The sequence below is a fragment of the Gracilinanus agilis genome, chromosome 1 (genome assembly GCF_016433145.1).
Source record: "Gracilinanus agilis isolate LMUSP501 chromosome 1, AgileGrace, whole genome shotgun sequence".
In the NCBI taxonomy this organism is placed as follows: domain Eukaryota; kingdom Metazoa; phylum Chordata; class Mammalia; order Didelphimorphia; family Didelphidae; genus Gracilinanus; species Gracilinanus agilis.
The window spans coordinates 144,406,460-144,422,743 of NC_058130.1; the positions used below are offsets into that span (position 1 = coordinate 144,406,460).

The 16,284-nt window shown below is 37.6% G+C and overlaps 1 protein-coding gene across 2 annotated transcripts; it reads left to right on the top strand.

The window, feature by feature from the left end:
- The first annotated feature begins 9,473 nt into the window (after positions 1-9,473).
- Positions 9,474-10,687, top strand: LOC123230973 (olfactory receptor 2C1). Of its 2 annotated transcripts, XM_044657167.1 has the most exons (2): positions 9,474-9,495; positions 9,756-10,687. In XM_044657167.1, exons 1-2 carry the CDS (start codon positions 9,474-9,476, stop codon positions 10,685-10,687), a joined length of 954 nt encoding a protein of 317 aa, XP_044513102.1. The 2 variants fall into 2 exon arrangements, with proteins under 2 accessions (XP_044513102.1, XP_044513103.1); XM_044657168.1 differs by lacking the exon at positions 9,474-9,495 and having other exon boundaries at positions 9,749-10,687.
- The last annotated feature ends 5,597 nt before the right edge of the window (positions 10,688-16,284 follow it).

A 16,284-nucleotide genomic window follows, 5' to 3' on the forward strand; every position in this document is an offset into this window, starting at 1 on the left:
AAGTTACTGAATTATTGATATCTTGACTCACTAATCCCATTAATAGCATATGACCCCAAGCTGGTTAAATAATAGCAAAAAAAAAAAAAAAGACCAGATTTACAAAAATTATCAATAATTGCCCTATTTTGGTGATGGAAAACCAATGACATGCATGTCAGCACTAATATGTGTAGCCATTTTCGATGACACGTGGTCACATGTGGCCGCATACGGAGAAGTATGAGGCCACATGTCGAGGATGAAACATTTGCTGTAGTGTAGTGTAGACACTCTGGGCACTATAGATGACAATTCTATCTACATTAATTTAACTATTTTGGTTTATTAAATACAATTATATATTCCAATTATACATTTTTGTTGTTTAAACTATAAATATCACAAAATTATTTTTTTTCTCAAAGTGACACACCATCCGAGTTATTCTCGGTTTTTTGGCGAATTTTGACACACCAAGCTCAAAAGGTTGCCCATCACTGCCCTATTTGGAATAGCCTAAGACTAAGAAGATTTATATGAAATGATGAGGATGCAGAATAATGGGTGGCAGAAAAGATGGCACTAAGATATTAAAATTATCAGAATCAGGGGCATAGAGCAAAAGAGAAGATGAACAATTGAAATTGAAAATGGGGTGAGAAGCCTCGACTCAGAGTACAATGGTAGTGAGGCCCAAATGTCTGGTGCATGTGTGGCAAAGAAAGTCAAACTCCTGGCACTAAAAAGCCTGGAAGTGGGGGCAGCTGGGTAGCTCAGTGGAGTGAGAGTCAGGCCTAGAGACAGGAGGTCCTAGGTTCAAACCCGGCCTCAGCCACTTCCCAGCTGTGTGACCCTGGGCAAGTCACTTGACCCCCATTGCCCACCCTTACCACTCTTCCACCTATGAGACAATACACTGAAAGTACAAGGGTTTAAAAAAAAAAAAGACTAAAAAAGCCTGGAAGTTCTATTTTCTTTCTCTTTTTTTTGTATTTGTTTTTTAAAATTCAAAGATATTTTAATTTCCCAATTACATTTAATAAAAATTTTCAAAATATATTTTTGAAAATTATAAGATCCAAATTGTCTCCCTCCCCCTCTTGGAGATGGCAAGCTATTTGATCTGGGTTATACTTATATTATAATGCAAAACATACTTCCATATTGGTCATTGTTATAAGAGAATACTCAAATAAAACCAAAAGTCCCAACATAAAAACATAAGTAGACTATTGTGAAAGATAGTATGCTTTGATCTGCATCTGATTACAACAGTTCTTTCTCTGGAGATGGATAGCATTCCAAAGAAGGAACTGTTGAAGCCTGAGATCAGATAAAATCATGTCCTCTCTAGTGGCTTAGTAGAGGATGAGATTGAGGGACAAAGCAAGGAGACCATTTAGTAGGCTATTCCAATAGTTCAGGCATGAGGTGAAGAAGGCCTAAACCTAAAAGGTGCTGGTTGTGTGAGTGGAGAGAAGGGATATCTACTAGAGATATTGTGAAGGCAGAAATTATAGTTACAACAGGGGGCAGCTGGGTAGCTTAGTGGACTGAGAGCCAGGCCTAGAGATGGGAGGTCCTAGGTTCCAATCTGGCCTCAGACCACTTCCTAGCTGTATGACCCTGGGCAAGTCACTTGACCCCTCATTACCTACCTTTACCACTCTTCTGCCTTGGAGCCAAAACACAATATTGACTCCAAGACGGAAGATAAGGGTTAAAAAAAAAAAGAAATTATAGTCACAATTCACAGGTAGATCCATGAAAGGATCTAATCATTCTGGAAATCAATTTGGAATTATACACTAAAAAACCTATTAAGCAGCGTGTGCCCTTTGACCCAGCTATCCCAAAAGAGACCAAAGAAAGATGATAATATCCTTTATGTACAAATATATTAATAGCAGATATTTTTGAGTTGGCATTATAAACTGGAAATTAAGAGGATATTTAACAATTGAGGAATGGCTGAAAAAGTTGTAGTATATTAATGCATTAGAGTGCCTTTGTGCTGGAGGAAATGAAGAAATAGGTGATTTCAAAAAAGACATGGAAAGACATGAACTGACACTGAATGAAATGAGCAGAATCAGAAGAATGATTTATGCTATAAACAATAATATAAAAATAAACATTTTGATGACTTAAAAGTCTTTAAATGATACTAAAATGATAATGAATAACAAAACTAGGAGAATAATTTATACAATAAAAATAATGCTGTAAAAAAAACAAACAAAAACTTTGAAAGCTATAGGAATTATGATCAATACAATGACCCTCCTTGATTCCAGAGAACTGATAATGACACATGCTACTCCGTGAAGAGGCTTGATTTATTGTTTTATTAATTGTCTAGACTTAAGAAAGTGATAGAGAAAATGTTAATAGTGCAGATTAAATTAAAGTGTGTTGTGCCTACATTTTTATTCCAGAGAGCCAGTTGTTAAACATTGACCACCATACCCTTAGTTAGGAGTCATAAAGCAGAGAGAAAGAAAGGTTACTATTTCAGAGTCCTATGCACATGTCAATAGTACAATTGTGAGTGATTGTAAGGTTAAGAGTGGTGTAACTTTAGACAAGTAATTTACTCTTTGTTGCCTCAGTTTCCCTATCTAGCACATAAGAATAAATAATTCCTACACTACTTACCTAACAACAGGGTCTCGAGGACCAAATAAAATAATGAATTGGAAAGCAAATTCAAAAATATAAAGAACAAAACAAATATAATTATTTTAAGGCATAACTGGGATAGGAGAAGGAAGTATTAATAGGGAGGAAATTTAGAAGAAAAACAGCTCTTCAAGGACAACATTTTTTCCTGAATTCTGGCTACTTTAGTACTTAATACTAATTGGCTGTGGAGGGCTTTGATTTTCCCAAGAGTTTTTTTAGAATCAGTAACTGAGCCAAACTTGGAGATAGCAAATATGGGCTCCTGAGAGGACCAGGTGCTACCCTACTGTTAAAAGATGGCAGCCCCAAGCCATCTTGGGAGAAGGACCCTACAAATAGCCTGCTTCTTGCCCTTCAGGGAATCTATCTACCTGGCCCTCCAGATATTAGGTGGTGAGTACAGGTGCCCAAGGAGAACTCGGAGGTCTCTCTCATTTTCTACTGCAATAATACCAGCCACTCTACTGTGTAAGAGCCCAGGTTTAGGTTTTCCTTCTGTGAAAAAATACACTTGGAGGTTTGGTATATCAGAAGTAAAACCTAGCCCCATGGTCCTCATGCCTAAAGATTAATATTGTTAATTAACATGATTCCTTTCAGGGATTGTTTTGAGGGACTTCTTTTGTATTCCCAGCACTTAACATATAGTAGGCACTCAGTAAACACTAGTTTTGACTGACTGATTGACTCTAGAACAAAGACTTTTAACTTAGGGTCTACAGACTCACAAGGAAACTTTGGATAGATTTCATAGATTCCACAAACTTGGATGGAAGAAAAAAGGCATCTCTTTTCACTAATCCTTGATTTTCTTGGTTGTTGTTCAATTGTTTCAGTAATGTCCAACTCTTCATGACTCCATTTGGGTTTCTTGGCAAGGATACTGAGGTTTGTCATTTCTTTCTCCAGCTCATTTTATGTACAAGGAAACTGAGGGAAACAGGATTAAAAGGGTTTGCCCACCGGGTCACAAAGTTAGTAGGTATATAAGGCTATATTTGAAGTTAGGTCTTCCTGACTCCAGCCCCACATGCTCTATCCACTGAGCCACCAGTGCAACTTTTGGTTTCCTTTGTAATTGTGTACACTTTATATTATGCAATTAAAAATATTATTCTGGCAAAGGATCTACAGGTATCATCAAACTGCCTAAGTGGTCCATAACACAAAAAAGGAGAAAAATCCCTGCCCTAGAGATAGAAGTCGGTGGTAAAAGAGAGGAGGCTAAGAATGTTGGTGAAAATACCTTACCCTGGATTGCAGCAACTAGTCCTATGTGTAAGTAGAAAAGGTAGCTGCATACAGGCAGGATCTCAGGGGGTTATCTAAAAGCTCACTCTTCTCAAAAATATCTCCTCTACTGGCCAAGAAGTACAAGAGAAGGAGCACTGGAATAGGATTCAGGAGATCTGGCTTCTAGGGCATAATTTTCCCACTAGCTCTCTCTGGCAAATCACTTCCTCTCATCTGACACCTAAGGGGATGAGACAGAGCAATTTCTAAAATCTCTTCCCATTCCAACAGTTCTGTTTACTCCCTATAGTCACTCCTTTATAGAGCATAAAATTGTGTTTTAAAGTGCAACTGTTAAAAAAATGTGACTTGCCTTGGAGAGAGGTAACATATTAACTCACTATCATCCATAGATTTAGACCTGAAAGGGAGATAATCTCTTCTAAACTCATTTTTCAGATGAAGAAAGTGAGATTCAGAGAAGCTAAGGTCACGAAGTCAGAAAACCTGGATTTTGATCTCTACTCTGCCACTAATTAGGTGCTGAAAACACTTCAGCAATGACTTAAGTTACAAGTTAACTCCAAATACAAAGCAAACCTTGTCTGTGACTTTAGAACACAGGATAGGTAAGTTGTGATGGAGAAAGGGAAATGGTTAGAGCATGGAGGTCTGAGTTGGGTACCACAGGGAGGACCCTGGTGAACCAGGAGGTGCTGTATGAGTATTTAGGTCTTGTCCTCAATGGGAGGAAGGAGGTTCAAAAGGGGGGAGCTGAAGTCAAGCAGCCTCCAGAGGGTCTAAGATCTACCACCCCAGGATTTAATCTACAGGAGGCCTTTAACCTTCTCTGAGGTAAGTGGTAGGAGTTTGAATCCCCAGTTAAGAAAACAAATATGTAGAGGGGAAGTGACTTGCCAAAAGGTGCAAAAAAAGTGAAAGAGGCAGCTAGAGGTGCCTCATGAAACTTAGTCTCTGTCATTCACCTTTGGATGCTTCAATTTCTCTCAGCTGAGAGAGAATCACAAAACATAGAATATTAAAATTAGGAGATATCTTAGAAGCTGGAATGTCAGAGCTAGAAGGGACTTTGAAATCACAGAACACAGAATGACAGAGCTGGAAGAGACTTTGGAAATGGATATCTAATCCAATCTCTTTTAAAGCCACCTTCCATTAGTTCCAATTTGATAGGATTCATTCCTGTTAGTAGGTAAGAGAAAAAAAAGCAAAAAATCAATCAAAACACTTGGTATAATGAAGGAAGGAAGCTTAGAAAGGAAAAGAAAGGGGTGCCAGGAGGAGGGGTATAGGGGGCCATGCCTCTATATGATTTTTTGGGGTCCTGAGTGGCGTGGTGGCATAGGATGGTTAAAGCAGGAGAAAGAAAATGAGAACAACTAGACTAGAGGTTAGCCCATGCTGTTCCAAATTCTGTGGGCTTGGGAGTTTATTATATATTGGTTTCAAACAAAGAACACAGCTATGAAGGGGTAACAGATCATACATAACCCATTAAAGTCTAAAGAGTAAAGGTATAAGTACCAAGACAATGGCCAAATTCCAACCATCAATTAGTAGGGATAATTCTGGGAGAGGAAATATTTTTATGGAGATGCTCACTTATTGAGTTCTGTCTTCCAGGATTATAGGCACCTGGACAAATAAAGTCAAGACTAAAAGCACCATACTTATCTAAGTATGCAGACTTATCTTAAGTGATGTTTGTTAGGGTTCAGACTTCTTAATTATCAAGGAAAGTCAAGACTAAAAGCACCATACTTATCTAAGTATGCAGACTTATCTTAAGTGATGTTTGTTAGGGTTCAGGCTTCTTAATTATCAAGGAGAGGAATCATTAACTCAGTAGATGCTGGTCTGCCACTTCAAAGTTTTCCAATAGGAGTTCTAAGAAAGGTGGGGATCAAAACTGAGTCAAAAGAGGAGCCTCAGATTTTTATCTTAGATGGCCCATTCTGTCTGCATTCCTGACATGCAGTGCAGAAAAATCATATGCACAGTTTTACTTGCCGATGATTTTGTAATGGGATCCAGATAAAATATCTGTTACAGACTCTGTTTCTCTAAATGACTCCTAATAGTCTCTTGGAGGGATCAAGTTGATTTTGGATTAACCTACCTGCTGGTACCAGAGCTTTTCGGGGCTCAGGTGATCAGAACCAAACACAAAGACTGCCTCGGTCTGGATTGGTCACGTAGGGAATCCAGATAACAGGCCCTAAATTTGATCCTATTTCTCCAAAGGCTTTAATACATCAAACGGCTTCCCACAGAGGGGGAGGAAAGGGAAAGGAGATTTGCAGAAAACCATATGCCACAGGCTTCAGAGTTCCCTACTTTCTTTTTACATTCTAGGCATCAATGACTGGGAGAATTTGGAGACTGAATAATTTGGAGATGAAGCCAGGGGTGGGGGGAGTGAAGAATCAGGGATATATAATAGATCCGGGAAATAATTTTGTTCTGGGAGAAGGTGAGGGTGAGGGGTAGAAAAGATGGAGGGAGAGAAAAAGGAATGATTTAGATTAAATAACTTCCAGCTGAGATCCATTTCCAAATCTAGGATTCTATAGTTCCATTAGAAGGAGGAAGGGAAGGGGGAATAGAAAAGAAGAGAGTCAGGGAAACAGAAAAAGATGGAGGAGAAAATGGTGGAGCCTGAACAATGCTCTTAAAGGATTAGGATTATCACTCAGGAGAAATGGGTGAGGAATGATTTTGTAAATGGCTTTAAATTTATTTTTAGACCTACTAATATCCATCTCTTTTCCATGAAGGGAAAAACAGATCAAAATATTTATAATGAAATAAATTAATCATAATGTCATTGCTAAGAGCTGTTGAATATCAATGACACTTTGCTCTCTGATAGAATGGCTACTTTCTGGAATTTTGGGGATGATCAAGGAAGGTGAAAAGGGAACAATAAGCATGATAGACCCAGACCCTGATCCTAAGTTGGTTGCACTCCAATAGGAGAGGAAGCANCTTCCTTCCTTTCTCCTTTTCTTTCTTTCTTTCTTTCTTTCTTTCTTTCTTTCTTTCTTTCTTTCTTTCTTTCTTTCTTTCTCTCTTTTTTTTCTCACTCTTTCTTTCCTTCCTTTCTTCTTTCTCTCTCTTTCTCTCTCTCATTTCTTTCTCTCTCTTTCTCTTGCTTCCTTTCTCCCTTCTTTCCTCCCTCCCTCTCTCTTTTCCTTCCTTCCTTCCTTTTCTAAAACATAAGAGCAGCAAAGACTAGGCAGCTGGGGTTAAGTGACTTGCCCAGGGTCACACAGTTTCTGAGGCAAGATTTTCACTCAAGTTCTCTTGACTCCAGGCCTGGCACTCCATCCACTGTGCTACCTACCTGCCCCTACTAGACTCTCTCAAAATGATTAAAAGAAGCTGGGGAAGATTCATATATCCTTCAGATAATCTAGTTTTCTTAAATAATTCAACATGGTTCTGAAATATTTGATACAACCAAATCTCTATTGAGGTAATTTATATTTCTTTCTTGATCCTCTTTATTTTCATAGATTTCCAGTTCACCTCAAGAAATAATATTTTTATCAATTTCAAAACCTGACCCTCAACTCTGATACCCTAAGACTGACAAGAGAGTCCATGTTCATCTTATCCAATATTCAAAACCTCCATGACCTTTTACAGAGTACAGTCTTATTCCTTCTTATCTTTCACCTTTACATATTGAGATGTTTTATTCCTATATTTATCATCAAGAAAATAAAAAGCATACTGCAGTTAGCTCTAACCAGCTCTCAGAGTTGACCATTAAATGTTCAGAGCAAGCATTTTATACTTCAGAACTCAGCAATGCTACAAATCAAGACTTGATGTATTAATTGCTTTTTCCACTATCTAGAAAATGTTAATAGTGAAGATTAAACTTTAAAGAATATCTTTCTTTTGGGGAGAGCTGGCTGTTAAATGCTTACCAATGTACTGCTGGTTGGACCAGATGACTTCTAAGGTCCTTTTTGCTCTACATTCAAAATTCGAAGTTCCCTTATTCTCTTCTTGTTCAAACATCCTATGTTCTAAAGTCCCTTGTACATCTCTATGTGTGAATTGTAATATAATCCTAATCTAATAAACATATTTTCCCTTCTTTAGGTTACATAATCAAGAAAAATTCTGATTAGATCATACATGCAAAAAAATCAAGCAGGTAAATAAACTAACTGAGCTGTAAATAGAGTGCCTAATTATCTGTACCAAGCAAAGAATCCTAATCACAAAATAATCTAAAACTCCATCTAGGATCTAGAGCACAGCACCTATCTATTAATCCTATCTATCTATCTATCTATCTATCTATCTATCTATCTATCTATCTAATATATACTTGATATAATTTCCTTTTCTAATATTATACTGCTCAAGCTAATATTAAAATGAGTTTCTATTTAAGAATCTTACACTGTCAGGAAGAAAGAGAAAGTATATCTATCTACATACAGATATGGATTTATATGTACATGTATGCTTTAAATCATTCTTTTTCCTGATTGTGTGTGGTTGAGCCTAATATTAATGTGAGATTGCATTTAAAGATTCGACATCTGATCCTCAATTCTGATAATTCTAAGATTGATGGGAGAGTACATGTTCATCTTATCCAGTATTCAAAATTTCCATGACTTTTTGCACTAGCCTTAATGAAGAGGAGGGAAGTTATTCAAGAGCTGGACAGGGCCAAGTCAGCCTCAGATTACAGAATTAATATGGATCTTATACCAGTGAATGTTAAAAAAAAAAAGTAATATAAATGCTTTAGGACTGAGGTCAGTCAAGTTCCTATAAGTTGTCACAAGTGCCTGAGGACACATTCCAAAGATAATCTTGCTTACACTATAAAGTATTGGGTGGGAGAATTCAGAGGATGGTTTATTCCTTCTATTCTGATGGTAGGATGATGGAGATTAGGCTTGGTTTGTTGTGGGGCAATCTTGCCACAATAACAATTCAGATAAAGTTGGGAGGAAGACTAGAACACCATTTCCCATTATTAACAAAGGGCAATGTTTTTAGGTCATAAGAACCTAAAAGTTGTCATATTGGATTAGCTCCATAAACATCTAGCTTTGTATTCTATCTCAGGTGAAGGGAGTGTTTAAGGGTATAAGATCCTCTTTCTCTGTGACTTCCACTTAAGAGGATTAAGAATGGTGTTCAAACACCCTAGTTTTCTTGGATTATTATACATCTACCATCCATGAATTTATATAATCATGTCCTGAAATGATTTACATTTTCTGCCTAAATCAACTGTTGGGAAAGGTTCCATAACTATTCCTTGTTATACAGCATAAGTAGGCTTTCCTCTTATTTATCCTATTTCTCTTTAAATTTGTATTCTTATAGTGGCATTCCTCTTTCCTTCATTTCTAAACTCTTAGAATCAGAGAATCCCAGAAGTAGGAAATATCATAACACTCCATCATTCAAAGTCACATATTCTAGGATCACCTCTAGTCCCCTTTCTTCTCCACTCCCTCCAAAAAAAAAGAACAAGGAGACCTCAAAAAAATCTGATTCAGTTCTGTGATATGTTGTTAAAACTCATTGAAAGCCTCTCATCGGTGCTTTTCTGGTGAAATCAAACTAGTACATAGTGGTGCCAGGAGACCTATGAAATAATCTTTAATCCTTCTTATCTTCCTTTCCTTTCCTTTCCCATTTTTTCCCTTATATTATTTTTCCTAAAGACCTGGCATTGAGGAAATGATATTCAACAGTTTACAACTCTCAGCTATTGCTCTCTTGACCATTTTCGCAGTATATTGACCTTTCTCTCTTCATCAGGGACAGAAAGTAACCAGTGATGGGAGGAACCAACATCAGCTCCTTTAAAGGCTTCATCCTAAAGGGTGTCTCTGACCATCCTCAGCTGGAGATGATCTTTTTTGTAGCCATCCTCTTCTCCTATCTGTTAACCTTGATGGGCAACTTGACCATCATCCTAATATCTCGCTTGGATGCCCGACTTCACACACCCATGTATTTTTTCCTCAGCAATCTCTCTTCCCTTGACCTTGCCTTTACCACCAGCTCAGTTCCTCAGATGCTATTGAATCTGTGGGGCCCAGACAAAACCATCAGCTATGGTGGCTGCATAACCCAGCTGTATGTCTTCCTCTGGCTGGGTGCCACTGAGTGCATTCTGTTGGTGGTGATGGCATTTGATCGCTATGTAGCTATCTGCCGGCCCCTGCACTACATGACCATCATGAACCCTCGGCTTTGCTGGCAGTTAGCTGCCATTGCTTGGCTGGGTGGCCTGGGTAACTCCCTGATTCAGTCAACATTCACTCTGCAGCTCCCACTGTGTGGACACCAAGAAGTAGACAATTTCCTCTGTGAAGTGCCAGCTCTGATCAAGTTGGCCTGTGGTGATACAAACCTCAATCAGGCTTTACTCAATGGTGTCTGTGCCTTCTTCACTGCAGTGCCCCTGAGCATCATCCTCATCTCCTATGGCTTCATTGCCCGTGCTGTCCTGAAGATTCCCTCAGCTGCAGGCCGACGAAAGGCCTTCAATACTTGTGGCTCCCACCTGATAGTAGTATTCCTCTTCTATGGCTCAGCCATTTATGCCTACCTCCTGCCAGCCAAGAGTAGTTCCCAAGACCGGGGCAAGTTCATCTCTTTATTTTATTCAGTAGTTACACCCATGGTGAATCCCCTAATCTACACTCTGAGGAACAAGGAGGTAAAGGGGGCACTAAGGAGATTGTTGGGAAAAGGGAGGGAGCAAGGGTAAGGGAAGGAAGAAATAGAGCACTATATCTTTCTTCTCTTTTGTATCTCTTTCTCTCTGTGTGTCTTTGTCTCTGCCTCTCTGGTTCTCCCTGTCCCTGTCTCTCTGGGTCTCTGTGGCTGTCTCTGTCTTTCTCTCTCATCAGATCTACCTCTTGTATAACTAATCCATCTGATTTTCATCCAAGGTACCTCTGAGTAAGTGAAAAATCTTCCCAACAGCTCTAGGCAGTTGGGATATGGTTAGTTTTATTTGATAATTTTCCACTTAGCGATGAACAACATGCAGCATAGTACACATTAGGAAGGCCAGAAGATTTTAGGTCTCAGAAATTATTGATTCAGTATAGATCCAATTTCTTTTACTCTGTCTCTATACTAACCTATATTATTCTTATTATAATTCATATCTCAAATCTAAAGTGCTTTGCAAATCTTCTAGTGTTATATAAATGTAAGTGATTATTATTACATAGTAACTTTTACATATTTGATATATATTCTTTTAAATGTCTTTACTTTTCAAAGTATTTTCACATTCGTTAATCTATTTTGGTTGATTTGGTTGAATACTGGAAAAGATGATCATTTCATAGATGGTATCACTTTCACCTTTCCCTCTCTTTTGGTAGACAGTCTTCTTAAAATATCTCATCTAAAAAAAAAATCATCCAGTAGCCAGTTTTTAGGTGATGAACCTCTTTACATTTAAGTTGACTGATTTTTGGATGACAAACACATAGACAATCCGCAAACCTTCCCTCGAAACCTTTCGGACTTTGTGAGCTCTACCTGCCTCAGTCTGCAACTTCTTGTCACAGTGTTTGAGAACACAGGGTTACTCCCCTGCCACATGAGGCACTGAAGTAGGGATTTCATGGAAGACAAGTATAATTATTCTTATTAGCTGGATGTAGCATGTTTGCCTAAGTGTCTGAAATCGTATCATCTTTATTCATCTCCATCTATTCATCCTTCAGCATACCTATTGAGTTTCTTACCCACTTACTTCTCTCTTCTCTCTCTTTTCTGTCTACATTTGTACTGAAGCTTTCCTTTAGCCTCTTGTGATTTTTAACAGTAAATGAGGGGGAAATTGTTCACTCTTCCTTTCCAAACAAACCAATGGACCTATGGGAAAGAGGAACTTGCTACATTTTTATTGATGCCATATAGCCAATATATTTGTCACCATTTTACACATTCTGATCTGGCTAGTGAACCTATATGAGACCTATATGAGACTCTCCAAACAAAACAAGAGACTATATAAGGCATAAGGTCAGACGAGCAAGAATTTTATCATCCCCACCCCCACCTCCCCTTAGGTTCATTCTCTCCTTCTTGAACATCTGGAGCTTCACTTCTCCAGAACTTCAAATGAGTGGTTAAATTGGCATGTCAACCCAATTAATAGAATGCTAAAATAGGAACCATGGTGTTAATATGTATTTTTATAACTCTAACTGGAATTGCCAAAGTAAACTAAATCAATGCATTCCCTTCTTAGGTAAGCATCTCAGTCAGATTAAAATTTTTCTCAGTGGCTGTAGAATTAGAGAAAAGGGTTTTCACTATAATTTTGGAGATTATTTTATTAATATTATTATTGACCCTTCTGAGTTACCATCTTCATTATTGTAAGAACTACATTTGTCAAGTAAACCATTTTCATTAGGTAATCAGAGTCATGCTGTCCTTCAAATAGTGCTTAATGATAGTAACATATCTCACTTTAAGTTCTCTTTTTCTGTATTTCCACACTGTCCCCACTCTCCTATTTTTTCAAGTCCTTTGATCACAGGATTCCATCCTAAGAATAGTTGTTATTCCAGTTGCATATCTACCTTACAAACTAGCTTGTCCTCTCATCCCTTAAAAATATTACTTCATTAATCTTACTAGACGTAACCCTTCTCCCTAGCATCCCTCACTTTTCCCTTTCTCCTTGTATATTTTCTGATGTAACAAAGAGAAATAATTAAGCAAAGCCCTGGGCACATGTAACAGTGTATGTAACATTACATGGTCATAACCTCAATTCTTCAGTGAAAAGAGGATGATGCATGACTCAACATTTATTAATCTCTTCTCTGTCACTCTGCTTTCCCCACCCCCATCCTCAGACTAAATTACATTGGTCTCATTTGGCTGGAACCTTAAAATTCAATTTTAATTTTTAAGGGTACTTCAATTCACATATTGAACATGTTACAAGACCGACATTTATTCATTTCTTTTTTTTTTTAAGACTTTTTTTTTAAACCCTTGTATTTCAGTGTATTGTCTCATAGGTGGAAGAGTGGTAGGGGTGGGCAATGGGGGTCAAGTGACCTGCCCAGGGTCACACAGCTGGGAAGTGGCTGAGGCTGGGTTTGAACCTAGGACCTCCTGTCTCTAGGCCTGACTCTCACTCCACTGAGCTACCCAGCTACCCTGATTTATTCATTTCTACCTAGATCAGGTCTTTACTTTAAACCTGACCACTGTTCATAAACTGATCATTATTCTCCTACATCCTCATTTACATTTCATAACCTTCCCATGCTCCCCTATGTCTCTATAACTCTTTAAGATAGCTCACAAAGGATAGCATTTGCATTGTCATCTCTCTCTTGATCATCTTCACCAAAAGTCTACATCTTTCTAATGATGATAGTTATATGCAGGTTTTTTTCCAATAATGCCTTTATCCCCCAAACCAATTGGGTTTCCTGTAGTTTTCATTCATTCCATAGCACCAATCTTTTATCAATTGCAAAGTGATTTCTGTGTCTATCTTGAACTGCAATACACATCCATAAAATATCATGTACATAATCAGGTACACAGTCTGACTTAATGCTTGCAAGAGAGGCTAGCCCAATAATGCTACAAACAAAAAAACCTAGTTAGTTATTCAAGATCAGCACCCCTTTTTTTGTAATCATATTTTTTACTCCAATGGGATTGAGAACCAGGGTTCGGTTTGAGGTATTTTTTTTCTCCTTTTGTCTTCCATGTCCCTACCCAGTAAACATGAGAAAACCTACTTTAGAAAATTGGTCCAGGAAGCTAGCTCTCTGATCAGCCTAAGTTTACAGTGTGACAAGACTTTGATTGAGATTTTGCATCTCATCAACTGGCTCCCAGATTCCTGTGATTCAAAGCCATCCCTTTGTACTGGACCTATCAAAAGAAGGGAATCAGCTATAGAGTCAATTCATTTTACTTTTTTTTCCCTTTCACTTCTCAGGTTGATCAGAGACTTGAGAACAGATTTTGGCCCCTTTGTGACATAACCCCAAAGAGAATGACTGACACCACCCTCCCCCCCAACCTTAGTCCACAAACCACAGCAACCAGGGGCATGTTCCTGGACTGGTGCATCACAGCCCTGAAGAGTCAGCAGCACAGATATATTCAACACAAGCCCCTGGAGAGGAAAGTGCTAGCTATAATAATAAGAGAATGAAAAAAAATTGAAGAAATAGACAATGAGGAAAGAAAGCTATTACTCTTTGAAAATGATATCATTTAGAAATCATAGAGAATATACCAGAAAATGAATTGAAACAATTAACAACTTTAGCAGAGTTGCAAGTTATAAAATAAACCCACATAAATCATCAGCACTTCTATATATTACCAATAAAGTCCAATGGCAAGCGACAGAAAGAGAAATTCTATGTAAAATAACTGTAGACAGTATAAAATATCTGGGAGTCTATCTGCCAAGACAAACCCAGCAATTATATGAACCCAATTACGCAATATTTTTCACACAAATAAAGTCAAATCTAAACACCTGGAAAAACATTAATTTCTCATGAAAGGGCTTAGCCTATATTTCTTAAAATGATAATTCTATTTAAGTTAATTTACCTCTTCAATGCCATGTTAAACTAGTGTCATGATCAACACTAAGAGAATTCCAAAGTAAACACTGTGAGCTGGGCTAGTCAAAGAAGGTTTCCAGAGACAGTCTGTGGCATAGAGTATTTGCCTTTTAATATAGTAAGATTTTTAAACTGCCCTCCTTAGGGATTTTATTTTGTGTGATACTCACAAGTAGTTTATTTAACTGTCTTATCAATGTGTTTGTTTAATATCCTGTATAAGTTCTTGTTTATCTCTCTGCATAGTCTGAAAGTAGTACCTATAATATGTTGCTTGCAGTTAATACTGGCTTTCTTATAACAAAGTTAATAAAAATGTGGAACATTTATACTAGAAAAAATAATCCAAATAATATATTCCACTGATGGTATATCAATAACACAATCTCCATATATTTAAGGAGAACATATTTCTTTTGTATGGTATAGTAGAAAGTATACCGGAAGAACTAAACACCACTTCTGACTTCAGGACAAACAAGAAGAATTTATCCACTCCTCTTATGTGCCAGGCCCAATGCTAAGCACTGGGGACACAGAGAAAGGCAAAAAGAATTCCTAGCCTGAAGGAACTTACAGTCCAGGGGAGGAGAGGACATGAAAATTATTATGCACATAAAAACACATTTAGTATAAATAGGAGTTAAGTTGAGAGAGCACTGGCAGATTTGGGAGAGAGAGCCAGGACCACAAAAGGTCTTTTGCAAAAAGTCAGATTTAAACTGTGTTTTAAAGAAGGCCAGATAAGCCAGGAGGTGGAAGCAAAGAAAGAACATTCCAGTCATGAGGGACAACTTGTGAAAAGGCATGGAGATAGGAGATGAGGTTTTATATGTGAGGAACAGTGAGAAAGCCAGTGTCACTAGATCATAGAGTCTGTTATAGAGAGTACAGTATCAGAAGACTGAAATGGTAGGGAAGCCACACATTGTGAAGGTCTTTAAAAGCCAAACAGGATTTTATATTTTATACCAGAAGTAATAAGGAGCCACTGGAGATTGCTGAGTAGGGAAGGCTGACATGGTGAGACCTAAACTTTAGTAAGATCTCTTTGGTGGCTGAGTGGAGGACGAGATAAAGGAGCTAAGCAAGGAGACCAATTAGTACACTATTTCAATAGTTCAGGCATGAGGTAAAGAAGGCCTAAACCTAAAAGGTGATGGCTATGTGAGTGGAGAGAAGGGATACCTACTAGAGATGTTGTGAAGGTAGAAGTTATAGTCACAATTCACAGGTAGATCTATGAATGGATCCAACCATTCTGGAAAGCAATTTGGAATTATACACAAGAAAACTTATTAAGCAGTGTGTGCCCTTTGACTCAGCTATTCCAAAAGAGACCAAAGAAAGAAAATAATATCCTTTATGTATAAAAATATGAATAGCAGATATTTTGAGTTAGCTTAAAAAACTGGAAGTTAAGAGGATGCTTAATTGAATGGTTGAAAAAGTTGTAGTATATTAATGTAGTGGAGTACTTTTGTGCTGGAGGAAATGAAGAAATAGGTGATTTCAAAAAAGACACAGAAAGACATATGAACTGATATAGAATGGAATGAGAAGCATCAGAAGAATGACATGCTATAAATAATATTATAAAAATAGACATTTTGATGACTTAAAAGTCCTTAAATGATACTAAAATGATAATGAATAACAAAACCAGGAGAACAATTTATACAATAAAAATAATGCAGCAAAAAAAACCAAACAAAAATAACTT

Bases quoted from the DNA above. Each gene is read 5' to 3' on its own strand.
- LOC123230973 (XM_044657167.1), top strand. From the start codon at position 9,474: ATGTTGTTAAAACTCATTGAAA. The intron at 9,496-9,755 runs GCCTCTCATCGG...CAGTGATGGGAG, and splicing joins GTTGTTAAAACTCATTGAAA to GAACCAACATCAGCTCCTTT.